This window comes from Camelus ferus, chromosome 35 (genome assembly GCF_009834535.1).
Source record: "Camelus ferus isolate YT-003-E chromosome 35, BCGSAC_Cfer_1.0, whole genome shotgun sequence".
Classification (NCBI taxonomy): Eukaryota; Metazoa; Chordata; class Mammalia; order Artiodactyla; family Camelidae; genus Camelus; species Camelus ferus.
In genome coordinates, this window is record NC_045730.1 from 16,368,471 (window position 1) to 16,383,132 (window position 14,662).

The following is a 14,662-nucleotide window of genomic DNA, read 5'->3' on the forward strand; positions in this document are numbered from 1 at the left end:
TATTTCAGAGAAAGAAAAGCCTTTCCAGTTCTGAGCTTCTTAAACATTCTTTTGTGATTTCTTTTTTACTTTCATGGATTCACTGTCTTTAATTAAATTTTTGAACTTTTGGGGATTTCTGCTTGTTTAAAGTTTGAGATTTGTATCCACCTTAAGTTTTTCCAGTTATTTGTATCCACCTTAAGGATATCCAGTTATTGCAAACTTTTTGTTGTATAAACTTAAAGATTAGTCTTTCACTTCAAAGGAAATTGTGATATGTCAGTTTATTGTGTACAGTTCAAAGAGTAAGAGATGAGTGCTTTCACTTACAGGACACAATGAATTTTGAGGTGTCTGACCCAAAAGATAATGGCGAGGTGCTTCCTTGGCAACTTTCTGAAGCTGAAAGTCAATTTCATGGCCCAGAAATTGAGCTACATCCCAGGAGAGATGCTCTTAGGCCAATGACGTTGGTATTAGAATGTGTGCATAGAGACCAAAACCAAGCCCAGTGTTCAAACAAGGAAATTGAACCCTTGTATCAGCACAAACAAGGGAAAGTCAATAAATACTCTGGAAAGCAGGCATCCTTGGAGGAGAGATTGTGTGAACTACAAAGTGAAAACATGTTGCTTCAACAGCAACTGGATGTTGTTCAAAATGAAGCCAAAAGTAAAAAGACAATTAATATCCCAGAGCCGTTTCCAGATTATATGAGTAAAGCCATGCGTAAACAACTTCTGATGCTGGAGGACAGAAGCAAGCAATCAATCAATGAATGCAAATGTGTAAAAGACAGAATGTATCAGTATGAAACTGACAGAGCAGAAATGCAAGTAAGTACCCAGAAACAGAACTAATTTTCAGACTTCCTCAAAGAAAATTCAAAGTAGTATCTGATGAAAGCTAAATGTTGAAACTAGTTGAATGTTAAAAATGCATGGGCTATAAATATATACACAGTAAAGCAGCCTAAAAGCATATCTTGTATCCAGCAAACAAAAATTAGACCTGAGAGGTGCTTTACTTTGAGTTAATATGCCTTGTCACCTGAAATTTTAAGAGATTAAGCTGTAAGTTGTTGACAGATACAGGCAGGTATTAGTAATTTAGTCTTATACTACCCAAATCATTTTAAACTTTCTGTCACCACATTTTAGTATCGTGATGAAGCAGATAAATGAAATGCTCATACCTAAAATGAGTATTTTGAAATTAAGATTCAGTTGTGTGAACAAAAAAAGTAAAAGAAAAGAGAGAGAGAAGATTCAGTTGTGTGGATTACTTTGACAGTCAAGTCCAGATTTCCCAGATGAACCGATGTGTAAATGCTGCATCTTGTAGTACTTTTCCTTCAGTAGCTTTTCATACATTTTTAGTTGATATAATTTTATTTTTATTCATGTCAATTGGAATTAAATTTAGAAATATTTCCATCTCAAATCATGTATTGTTGTGACCGCTCCACTCCTTAAAGGCATCTACTTTTCATTCAGTCATAATTTGGGACAAATGCGAATTTTAGCAAAACTGTGTTTGTCTTAGTCTTCCCCCATCTATTTATAATTTACTTTGAACATTTTTTCAAATAATTTGCTCACAATTATTCCAAGGCTCAGTTACTGTCATTTGGATCTAAGTTTGTCCAGTAGAGAGGAACTGGAGCGCTCTGTGCTGTACGAGTTTGGCATTGGGGTCCCATTTTCAGACTGAGGAGAAGTGGCCAGAGTCCTGAGTGGCAGGAAGGGAGTGAGTGGGAGGGGTGGGGGGAGCTGTAGGAGCTGCATTCCAGGAGGCAGGGGAGGCCAGGTTGTCTAGGGTCCCCAAAGGCCATTGGAATAACCTCATTTTTATTGTGAGATAGGAGTCTACTGGAAGGATTTAAGCACCAAATTGAATATGTGAACTCTGAACATTCTCCCTCTACTGAGAAAGAGGGAGAATGCTCCACAGTGTGGAATTTACCACCACTCATCCCACCCGCACACCCCTTTCTGTTTGAGACTTCAGTGGGGGTAAAGCTTGGCCACTTCCTGCGGGGGGCAGGGAATGGCTGGTAGGGCTGCATCCATTGCCTACGTTAACTTACTGTCAGTAAGGCAGGAGGGTCACACCTTCTGTGTCTTTAACAAAAGTCAGCAAACAGGAATGTGTACCTATGGGGAAAAGAAGGTGAATTGATATCTGTGGGGATAGTTCTCAAAGTCCGTATGTTGGAGTTATATATTATTAATGTAACTTAATGATCAGGTGACTTAAAAATCAGTAACAGAGTTATCTTTTTAGGCCTGTGTGAGACGGCTTCAACAAGAACTGACTGACACCCGAAAGAAAGTGTCCATGTTGGAAGCTTCCCTGGAGGTGACAGCACATCATCAGACTAATGCAGAAAATAAGACACAGCATTTAGAGAGGAAATTACATCAAATTTCAGATCAAGTATGTATGAAATTGAGCACATCAGCCATGAATGTACAGTGCAGAGTTTTGGTCATGGGATCTGCTGACTCAGTCTGCAATATACTTCATTATGTTGCACTCATTATAATTCATAGACTTATCCAAAGATTTCACTATCTAGAAACAAAAGGTTAAGCCTGGAAAAGATGAATTCAACCTTCCTCTTTGGAAGCCTCTCTAATCCATCATCTTGTGGTTCACAATGAAATCCTATTTTGGCTTCGTTCTTGTGTGTAACGCTGGTGCCGGTCCTGTTATTGATGTAGATCCTGCATTCTCAGCTCCCTGTGTCTACCTCCTTTTACTTAAAAAGAGAGATGCCTAGCTGTATTCTATAGCTTAATCCATAATTAATGAAATAAATATTTCATCCCATCCAAGGAAAAATTTTCAAGGGTACAACTGTTAAAAATCAGATAATATTCCATCAGTTTATCAGAAACAGATAACAGATTAGTAATTTGAATTTCAAAAGTTCAAAGCCAATCTGTGTGATATGGAGAAACATTGTGCTACAACATAAAGGTGAGACAGTCTTACCTTCCCTTACAAACAAGCTTTAAGTAACGTAAAGGAAAAATTGTATTTAATTTAAATACTGCCAAAGGACACTACATTTATTTTACTACTGAGAAGATTAAAAATGGTTCCATAATATTTTATTTTCTCTCTGAGGAAAGGAAAATGAAGAGTGAGTGCTAGATTAGTAAGTTCTCAAAGCTGCCTGTCTCTTAGAATTTCAGTTAATTGAAATGAGATAAAAAGGCTGATTTCAGTAAACTGACTATTTCTAGTTGTTTTTCAATTATTAGTCTTCATATCATATGTCTCCTTGCCTACCAGTCTTCCTTATCCTCAAAGTTGAGAGGGAAATTGTAAAGAGGCATACATGCCTATTTATAAGAAATTGTAACTGAAGGGAACTCTAAAAAAATCTTCCTTCTCACTAGTTCTTAGGTCTTTCTTTAAGTTATCTGCTTCTTCTCATCAGCACTTTGTCATTAAGTTAATCTCAACGTTTATTACATTACAGTTTATAGGAGACCAATTTCTACTATATACAAGTTACATTTCTTATTATCTTTTTTCATCCATTTTTCTGTTTATCTGTTTTTGCCTAACAAACTCCCCAAAGTTCAGTGGCTTCATCTTTAGATTATGTTTTCCTGGCAGCACCCTAGATTTGATCTTAGCCTAGAAGCCATTTCTCTGTTTACCCATTGTGTGACAATTGGGCATGTGGCAGTGCTTTAAATGGGATACAGATATTTGAACCCAGTGAGTCCTGGTTCCTTTGTATTTAGTAATCTTTTTGTTTGTTTGTTTGTTTGTTTGTTTGTTTGTTTTAGCTTGTCTCTCTCATCAATTTTACTTTCAACTCTTTGGTAGCAAGAGTCCCATTTCCTCCGGTTTCAGTGTCATTTTCTTCCCTGGCCTAGAAGCCTTCATTCTCAGACCTTCAAAGGCCCCCAGGCTTCCACTAACAGTCTCGTGGACACTTTGGGTTTTCATTCTTACTCTTCTCTACATCTGTTCAGGTTCCACCTACCTCCAGGTTCAAAGGCATCCCCACATTTTTGGTTCTTTTTTAATGGCTGCACCCCATTTTTAATATCAATATCTGTGCCAGTTATTTATTGCTAATAAGTTATATAATAAACCACCTCAAAACCCAGTGACTCAAAACAGCATTTGGTTGGTTCACAAACCTACGTTTAGACAAGGCTCAGTGGAGCCAGCTTATTTCTTCTCCACTTGTAATCAAGCGGGCACTAGAATAATCTAAAGGCTTGTTCATGCACATGTCTGGAAGTTGGAGCTGGCTTTGGTTAAGGACGTTCACTGGGGCCATAAGCTGGGACAGCTGCGTGTACAAAGACTCACTAGGTGGCCTGGGTTTCACAGCATGGTGGCTGGGTTCTAAGGGTGAACGTCCCTACAGAGTGAAAGTCAGAAGCTATTTAGCCTTAGAAATCACACAGCAGTTCCTCCACATTCTGTCCCCTAGAAACCAGATGCCGAGGTCAGTACATACTTCAGGGGAGGGAATTTCACAGGGGAAGTGTCAAGGAATTTGTAGAGATGTTTTACAACCACCACCTCCGCCTGCCTTGTCTTACCAAATAACCCTCCTATCTGAAGGAAAGTAGTGCTTCCCAAGTCAGTGTCACTGAAGTTCCAGCAAGGTTTTTTGTTTGTTTTTGTTGAGTATGTGCTCTTGTTTTGTGGAGAGTAACAAAGGATTCCAAGAATTAAGGCTTTTTTGTTTGTTTGTTTAGAAAAATGTATGGGTCATCTCACTAAACCACTACACTAGGAGATGAATTTCTTCTTAACTCTGCAAGTCATTCATTGCTCCTTGGAATGCAATTCAAACTAGCATAAAATATTTGTAGTTCAGAGAAAGGCTTATGGCATTAGAATCCATATTTGTAAGATGTATTAATTGCAGTCTTATTTTCAAAGTCTTGCTTTGGGAGGCATTTATTAATTCAGCCCTGAGTAACTCAATATGATCTCCCTAAAGCTTTAAAAATCATGGAGAGTTAAGACTTGGGAGAGGAAGGGGTAAGAGACATTCTACTAAGAGGTGCCTTATAGTCACCTTTTTATGTAGGAAAGACATGAAACAATTACAGAAAAATAAGAGTGTAAAATCAAGTACAAATGTATAACAAAGATGATGACAGTAAACAGTATATTTTTGTGACTTTTGGTGGTTTGAACTTTTTTCTTGATTTTCTGAGTAATTTGAGTTTCTCCATTCCACAAGGTAGATACCATTTTATTGTAACTGAATTTACTTCAACGTTTGATGCTGGGTTAGAGTTAGGATGTTCTCAGTCTGCCAACCTCATTACCAAACAATTTTATCTTCTTCATGCAGAATGCTGATCTTACAGCAAAACTGGGAATCGACAACTTCAGCACTTCTCCATCTGAATGCAGAAACTCAACTTCTTCTAAAAGAGTTATTATGTACGAAAGGGATACAAAAGAAATGTGAAACATTAGAGGAGGAGAAAAAGAAGTTGGAAGAAGAAGTGGTAAACCTCAAACGTCACCTAGAAGTGAACACAGTGGAACGCAGTCAAGTGGAGCAGTACAAACAGGAGATTGACTGAGCGAGCAAGACGGGATGTAGCAGAAAAATTGACAGAACTCAGTCAAGTCGTGCAGTGCAAACGGGAGACTGAAGAGCGAGCAAAACAGGATGTGGCAGGAATATTGAAAGAACTCAGCCAGTTTTTACAGGTGAAGCATTGATCTGTAATGTGCTCTGATTCACTTTGCTGTGAATTACAGTTTGGATGTATACCTTTTATGTTTCCTCTACTTCCCATATAGCAGTTTGTTTTGTAGATTTCTGGAAGGAAGGCCGCATTTGTTACTCCCTTTAAATAATTCAATTTCCATCATTACTATCACTAAATTGATCTTTCAGAACAACTCTCACTAGAGAATCATTTTTAAGGCCAACTGGTGTAAATCAAGACTACTAGGAGGAAAAGAAAATATTGTGATTTAAATATTATACCATACTCTTGGATTACTCTTAGGTTTTATTTTTCAATTTTAAAAATTTTAAGTTGATCCTATTATTCTTTGAAGTATCACATTACATGAGTACTGATATAAGAGTGACTCAACTTTAATTTCATAATTCAGATTTAATTCACTTGACATTGATGATAAGTATTTTAAAGTTCAGCTTTTTTACATTTAAAATTGCTGTCTGAATCATTGACTCAAAACTAAAGAGAACAAATACACTAATTACTCAGGTTATAATTATTTTTAAAATTGTATCTTTTTAATTTGCTTTAGACACAAGCAGCGTATGAAGAAAACTTGTTAAGAACATATAAAAATGCTTCAATAAGTCAAATGAAACACAAAATTAAATATCTGGAATCTGAACTGAAAAGTAAAACTTTTCAGTTAGATTCTGTCAAAAAAGAATTGGAAAAATACAGACAACTGTACCTCGAAGAGCCAGAAAATAGAACGTCATGGGCAAGTCAAGTACACTCGTAAGTCAAAACATAGAACTATAGAGAGTAATTTAGGCCATTCATTTGCTTCTAAGGCATAAGTTTTATTGAGCCATGTTCCTGAGGTGAGTAGCAAGTGAAAGCTGACTGGATAGTATAATTTTGGAAAATGATGTTAGTAAATGAGCTCTCCTTTAAAATGTCAGTCCAGGGCAGTTTGCATCTCCCTGCCTTTTGTTACTTTTATATGACTTTATGTTTTATATTTGCATATCTTTAACCTGATCTAGTCTTTAAGCTGGGGGTTTTGCAAACTTTATAATTTAGACAGCCATATTATCACAAAATTTCTAGCTGGAATTCCCATAAATAGAAATGTTAATGAGTTTAAAGTTAACTGTGTTTTGGAAGAGTACAATTTAAACCCAAGGGGTCCCATTCTGGTGTTTAGTGAATTTACTTTCTTGATTGTGATATTTGGTATCACCACTAGTGGGCACCCTGAGACGAAGTACTGTATCCTTCTAAGTTTGTCTCCGTGACATAAAGGTATGCTTGGGAAATAGGGGGAAACTAACATAGGGGTGAAGGTCAGTATAGCAGTTCACAAAGTGGCTAAAAAGAATACGGTGGCCTGCCCGAGGGGGTGTATGGAAGACAGAAAGGGCAGGTCCCTCCTCCAGTGCCTGAGTAACAATGTTGTAAGCTACAGGTGTCCCCGGTATCCAAAAGTAGAGTGTTCCTATGAAAGTTGTCGGTGTAAAGCAAAGAGGCAGTTACCTTAGGACACATCTTGCTGGTGGATGCATAAAATAAACATGCATGAAGCACAGGCGCTCACAGACACAGTCCAAAGCCATGGCGGTGTGATGCCGGGATACTGAGTGTGGTTCTGGGGAAGGAGCTCGGTGGGGCCCCTCTTGCTGCTCGGGGTGCGTGTTGCCCTTCTGATGGCTCAGGCTAAAACAAACACCCAGCGCTATTCTGGCTTTTTGCTTTTTTTTCATAAAAGTGAAAATCTGCTTGAGATTTTTTTTTTGTTATGGAAAACAGGTGCTGATAAATGCAAAGTAACAAAGTGAGCTTTGGGAAATTGGGGGACACTTGAAATTGCCCCTGGCACTGTCACAGTTTATTCCCATCACTGACTCTGCCATCTGGTGCCCCCCAGAGGTGGTGGCTCTAAACTGTTCCTCAGTGCCGCATGCTTAATTTCTCCCAGGTAATGAGTGAAATGTGTATATAAGGGTGGTGAAAGCAAACACTTGATAATGGCTTTGAGGGATGGTTTATTTTTTATTTCTAAACTGGTTTCTTAAGGGTAAGTATGTCTAGATGCAGCCGGTGCAGAAGGCAGAGGGGGTCCTCTGTGGAGGCATCTCCATCTCTGACTCTCCCCACTTTGAAGTACTTGTTAGTTAAGGGCCCCCCCAGGCACATATGTCCTTCTTTAAGACAGTTTTAAACTGTAATTGTTTAAACGTCAGTAGGTCTGCACTGACGTATTTTCATTGTCAAAACACAGTTTAATGGGATAATCTGTTTACTATTATAGCAACTTTAAAAATACACATCACTTAGTAAAAAAATGAAATGAATGAAATCTGTGTTTTGCAATCCTCACAGGATTAATGAGAGGCTGGTTGTGATGAATACTAAACTTCAGATGGCGGAAGAGTACAAGAGTTCTGTCCTCAAAACTGTTCCTACAAGGCCTGCTGAAAAATTTAATAATAGCTTAGAGCACAAATGGACTCTTACTCGAAGTAGAAACTTCAGGATTTTTTCAGAACCTTCAACTAGCACGAGTGATTGCTTGTTCAGGGTTAGTTATATTATCTTTTTTCCCTTGGGTTTCAGATTCCTGATATAATTCTTGTTTTTAATTTGATGAAATTCTGAGTTACTTATTTGACTTACACACACTAAGTAAAAGCCATAATTAATTGTGCTAATAAAGAAAGGAGACAGAAATTTTATAATTTTTTTAAGTCCCTGGACTTCTCATTTTCAAGAGATACCTGTCATTAACTTTATTCAATAAATGCAACTAAACTGACAAATTTTAAATTTCTTAAAAAGCTCCATTTTAAATTCTATTTTAGAAATTAAGTATTATTGCCTAATAACTAGAGATATACTTCCCAATGTTTGGCTTAGTTTCTGATTGATTTTGGTTTGGCATTGGTTCATAGTAATTTTCAAGTTTTGCTGCACCCCAGTTTTTCTACCCCTAAGCATAAGTAAATGGCATCGAGCTACTAAACCACACATGGATGTTTTTTATTTAAAGGAACCCAAGATAAATTCTTTTTATGAATTCAATAAAATTGTAACACTAAAAACATTAAGTTCTGTTTTTAAGTTTAAAATTTTATCACTTTCTTCTGTAAGAGTACATCCTTAATTGCTAATTTACTTATAGCATTTTTATTTTAATTGTTATAAAATGTCTTACTGAGCAATTGTAGAACATTTCTGAATATGCAGTCAAGTAAAGCAAATATTTAAATTTTTAAAATGAAGTTCACTTATGTCTCTGTCTTGCCCTCACCTGTAGAAATACCGAAGTGGCAATGATAGAGAGCCTTTAAATTACAACTAGTTTCCATTGTGTATCACTGTTGTTAAAAGAGCCATTTAAAGCAGTGCACGTTGGTTTATGGTTTGATGGTGTTTTCATGATCTTCTTGTTGCAGAGAAAGGTAGCATGGGCCCTTGTTAAGTGAGGTCTCAACCTGTTTTTTCTCACTTGGCTTCATGTCATAATAAATCGAAGAAGAAAGAAGCTCAGGTTTCATAGACAGTGTTGTGGGTAAATTGAGTCTAAGTGCTTCAGAGTCATGAAACCGGACTGCGTGGTGTTAAAAAAAAAAAAATGCATGGCTAACGCTTCTATCAGTGGCTAAGCATGATGCAAACTTGAAATGTTCCCATTAGTTGTCACCAAAAAATTGACAGTGTGTCACTTTGCAGGATGATGGTGAAAGAGTGTGAGTGCAAAAGCAGCGCAGGAGGAAGCTCCTGAGGACAGTTTTCTCCTTTAATGTTTTTGGAGGAAAGAGGTGTCTATTTGTTAGTACTTCTAGATAAGTTGGAAAATAGTTTATTTTAAACTCAGTGTTGTAGTTCCAAGGTACATGTAGTTCTTCTGTGGGGCCATGGGGCCAAATCATGCTAGATTTAGCAAGGGAGATGAAAAAGCACTGCTCTGTCCAGATGCAAAGACACGTCTTCATTGTCACTACGGAGCACCTTACAGGAGTTATTATACAGTTACTCTTTATAGATTTCTTAGTCAGACGTACTGAAAGAAGGTGCCTTCTGAAATTGCTAGCGATGTAATTATTTCTGCTGGGAAAACATAAAGTAATGCTATGAGAGGTGTGAACATAGTGTTTAAAATGACAGGAAGGGATGGGGTTTTGGATGGGGCTTAACAAAACAACAGACTTCCACAGCTTTTCAGCTATGATTCTAGAAAGCAAAATGTTAAAAATGGCATTGGGATTGAATTTAACATTCTCCTTTATTTGCAAGGTTTTAACATTTTGGACTGTTCCTACTGTGAAGTTCTAGCTTACTCAGCCTTTTTTTCTAACTTGACAGAAGTATTGCTCTAAGTCTGTGATTTCAGTCATTCTGGTTGTTGAAGCAAGTTTTCTCCAGTTCATAACACTTGGATTTATTGCTTCTCTTACTGCTACATGAAGTATAGCCTTGTCACTTGACATCGTTGTAGTGGTAGCAGATGGACCCCATATCTGTTTTGCTAATTTTTACCCTCAGATTTCACATTCTAGTTTATTTCTGGGATGTTTTGTCCTACATGTCAGAAGCAATTTTACAGTTTTACTCAATTGTGTTATTTATTATATTATTATAGAATATAAAAAGTTACAATTAGCCTGAGCAGATACATCACTGTTAAATTTTCTTGCACATACAATTTTTTTCTAAGAACTGAAAACTTAATTCCAGACAATATTATAACAGACAGAATTTCTCTGTTTTAAAGATTTTTTTATGTTCAAGAGTTTTTAAGTATTGGTGTGCCTAACATGCAGCATGGCCACAATAGTTAATAAATGTCCTTCAGATCTATTTTAAATAGGAAGACTAAATTTTACATTGATTGATTTTGGGCTTTTGGTGTATTATTGACACTTTCAAACATTTTCTAATGATTTATTTAAGTAATTTTTAAATTTCTCAAATGTCCATTCAGTTTAGCAACCCTTTTTCTAAATGGGATTATACCAGTGCACCACAGCTAAAACAATTAATATTCCTAAGACTGTAACTTTTTACATGACACAGCACTGTGTCTCAGCAGAATCTGGTCACGTTTCTTTTAAAATAGCCTTCCAAGGCAGGGGACATCCACTCTGAATTTTAATTCTAATCAAACTATCACAGTAGTTAAGCTCATTTCTCATAAGGCAGAGGCAGAGTTTAGTGACCTTGTTTCTGGTATCAGTTCTCTGCTCTGTGGAATCCCTCCTGCCCTCATTTCATTTTGTGTGAATGGACAAATGAGGAAGCGTGTTATCTTTTGTAAGACAATCACTTAACTTCCTCCAGTTCTTTTTCTTTCATTCACTTTCTCTATACTTAATTTTTTAGCTCCTTGATCAACAAATTCTTTCTCATTTCTTTTCTCTGCAGCAAAATACATGTATTTAATAGTTACAAACTGACAATATAGCTTTGCAGAGGAAAAGATAGTAATCTTACATTCAATTCATGTAAAAGTGTGATCTACATTTTGCATAGTGCTTTATGAAATTATTCCAATAAAGGCTTCTCCCTTCATCTGTTCAGTGTTACTCACTCCGCAGGACCTGCCTGGCACTGTTGTCACGTTGCTGATTGCATAAGGCCTCTCTAGAATGCTCTTGTCAGACAGTGTTATGGAAAACAGTCTCTGAAAATATTGGCAAACAGTAGCCAAAAATTTTGTTTTTGCACCTAACATTTACAAAGGCCTTGGCTCTCGTGTTACTGTTATCACCACAGTGTTTATTATGTCTGGTGTACTATTTTAGACCCTGTTTAGTGAGCGGGTGAATTTCATAAGAAAGATTTTTAAAAGGACACTTTAGATGGGGACACTTGTAGTTTGAAGTGTCCCCACACATTTCATAATTAAATACATAACTAAGTCAAGTTTCAAAAAGTTGGCCCTAATTTCTAGAATGGAAACAAAGTTACAGTTAAAGAATTATGTATTGTTTTCCTTGTTTCTAATTCTAGGAAGTTGTGAATCAGAAACCAAGTTTGAAAACTGGTGCTAGCCTCTCCTTTTCTTTTCTTCAAGCAGATTTTCTGGCATAAATATCTTAGTCATATACAGAGAGCAATGTACATTTGTTTAATTTGTTTGCCAGTAGAATTTTCACTTGACATTATAACAGAACCCCTTTCTTCATTTTATGTATCTACGATTCTGTGTTAAAAACATTTTTAGCATAGAACAGACCTTAAAATTGTAGTTTTATAAAAGTGCAGGAATGGAAAGCTCATTTTAAGGAAAAGTCCATTAAATTAAAAAAAAAACTGAACTTTTATAAAGGGCAGTTTTTCTGAGAACTGCAAAGTAATGCATTCAGTGTAGAACATGACTTGAATTGTTCAAACTCTTTGTGCTAATAAGATCGGACATCAGCCCTCTGAGATTATGTGTCTCCGACAGGGCAGTGTTTACTGTGCTTTCCATCAGGGGAATCTAAGCCTTACATATATATGTTCTCTATTATCTAAAATCAAAGTAAGTAGGAATTTATTTTATTTTAATTTATTCATGTGATCATTTTTCTATTTAAGCAATCCCCAAGTTAGGTCAAGTCTCTAAAAGTATTATTTAAAGGCCACATTTCATAAGCTAGCTGTCATTCCTATGATAGTGTTTCTTGTTTAACTTAAACATTAAAAATAATATTTGACTTATTTCAGATGCACAAGAAGTTGGAAAATAATGCATCTAGGGAAGTAAAAGAAGGTATGTTGCCAACATTTCTGAATTTAGACATTGATTTCTGAAATGCACTGTAAACAGTAAATGGCACCTCTTTCTATTGTTTGAATGACAGATACTATGTTAAATTTTTTTCTTACACGTATCTAATGAAAACTGTGAAAGCACAATTTCATTCATAATGATAAATATACTTATTCCTCACTTCTTCATCATGATCCATAGCTTTAAAAAAGAAGTCTGTGTTCTCTGTTCTGGCTGTACCATTCCTCTCCTGCTGTCCCCGTGGGTCTGTCACCTGCACATGGATACTGTTCTCAGAAAACATGGAGGTCATCAGCTTCTCGAGTTTCTGATAGTGACCGAGGCCAAAAGCCCCAGACTCAAGCAATCACAGTTCATGTAGCTGTCACCTGGTGGATGACAATTAAATTTCCTGTCATTCACTTTGTCACTGGTTAACATTTTGCCCTCAGGAAAAAATCCAAATTCCTTAGCTTGGGAGAAAAACACCCACATCAGTTTGGCTCCTGCCAAAGTGTTCAGCCGCGTCTCTTTCCTCCCCTGCTCCGCCCTCTGCTCCAGCGTCTGGTCAGACTGCGTCCAGCTCCGTGGGTGCCCTTCCTGCCTCTGCTCTGTGTGTTTGCTTCTTGCCTCTCCCTCCCACACTTTCTCCTCTTCCCTCAGGTTTCTGCTTACATATCATGGCCACCAAAGAGCAGACAGTATTGACACAAAGCTGGACGTCCCTTCTGAGTGTTCCACCTGTGCCCTCTTTTATACCTGTCATGGCATTTATGTCTCTGTACCAAAATTGCCTGTTCATCTATTTTTCCAGTTTACAGTACATGATTTTTCAGGGTGGACTGTGTCATCTTCATCTTGTGATTCCATTGTTTATCACAGTGCCTTAGCACTTGGTTGCTGAGTAAATGAATGAATAATGAGGAAACCAGGAGCTCTGATAATTAACCACAAGAGCAGTTAATTCAACATGCAACCCTGGGCAAAGTGTAGAGTAGTAATCTTGGGTTTTGTGTTGTAATCATATGTAGGTATTTTTCATCCTTCTTAAAACTTAGAAAAGTCTCAGCTTGAAAAAAAAACTGACATTTAGTTACCTATGAAGTATTTTAAATAAGGAATCTAATTCTTTCATTTTCTTTCCAGCTACTCCTAAACTTCAGTCTGAGTCCTACAGAACTTCTCTTGGAGGATCTTCGAAAGAGTCAAGATTAATTGAAGATATGCTTTTGAAAGCATGTAAAGAATATGAGGAGGTTTTGAAGAAAAAGTATCTGTTATATGATGTAACAGATGAATAGTAAACATTTACCTCCTGGGCTGTTTGTGTAACATTTTAATTATGTCCCATTAAGTAAGATATAGACAATGTTTATTAAAGAAAAATATTTTTGTATTATATGTGCATGATTAAAACTCATGCAGTATTTTAAACCACATTTCTCTGCATCTCATTAACTTGTAAGCCGATTTTGGGAATAGAACCCAGCAGTTTGGAGTATTACATGCTCAAACTGAGCCCGGATGCCAGCTGTTTAAACAACACCCAACCACCCACCAAACTTGTCATTGATATTGAGCAATGTTGATTGATAGCTTTTTTGAATTTCCCAGTGTTAATCACTGTATATAGACCTGAAGATTTAGACTGACAGCATTCAGATCTGCTGTGGCTGTTGTCAGTGTTCTGATGGATCACAACAATCGTTACAGTGCCATCAAACTTTCTATGTTACCTTAAACACTGATTCACAGCTATTTCCTCATGAAGAAATGAAATCTGCCTCAGGCTTTTCATCTTCTCTATTTATTTACTTACTTTTTGGAAACAGTCTTAAAATTAGAGACAAGTTCTGAGCACCAGACTCAGACATTGTCACAAAACTGTCATGCCTCCCATTCATTCTCCTAAGGCACTATTTATCTTTCCTAAGTGTCACTTGTTCTACCATAAGTGCCTTTTCTCTCCCCTCTCACCAAGAAGTCATTTGTTTTTCAAAAAATGCCTTTCTCCTTTTCCTGTCACTTATTAAATTGTATATAAGCCTCCAATTCTAGCCACCCCTTCAAATCACATTTCTTTGTGAATTCTTGTATGTATTCATACATAATTTTTTTCTCACAGTAATTGGCTTTAGTCAATTTAATTTGCAGGCTCCCAAATCACTGAACCTAAGAGAGTAAAGGAAATATTCTCCTTCTCAACAATTTCCAAGAGCTAAAA

The 14,662-nt window shown here is 36.8% G+C and overlaps 2 protein-coding genes across 2 annotated transcripts; both read left to right on the forward strand.

Moving 5' to 3' along the window:
* The first annotated feature begins 49 nt into the window (after window positions 1–49).
* Window positions 50–6,450, forward strand: LOC116661503 (ankyrin repeat domain-containing protein 26-like). The gene is made up of 4 exons (XM_032473725.1): window positions 50–818; window positions 2,269–2,421; window positions 5,330–5,697; window positions 6,271–6,450. The coding sequence occupies exons 1-3, from the start codon at window positions 321–323 to the stop codon at window positions 5,447–5,449; spliced, it is 771 nt and encodes a 256-aa protein (XP_032329616.1). The 5' UTR covers window positions 50–320; the 3' UTR covers window positions 5,450–5,697; window positions 6,271–6,450.
* Window positions 6,451–8,080: 1,630 nt separating this feature from the next.
* Window positions 8,081–13,793, forward strand: LOC116661504 (ankyrin repeat domain-containing protein 26-like). Its single transcript, XM_032473726.1, has 3 exons — window positions 8,081–8,262; window positions 12,393–12,438; window positions 13,585–13,793. Exons 1-3 carry the CDS (start codon window positions 8,086–8,088, stop codon window positions 13,737–13,739), a joined length of 378 nt encoding a protein of 125 aa, XP_032329617.1. The 5' UTR covers window positions 8,081–8,085; the 3' UTR covers window positions 13,740–13,793.
* Window positions 13,794–14,662: the final 869 nt, after the last annotated feature.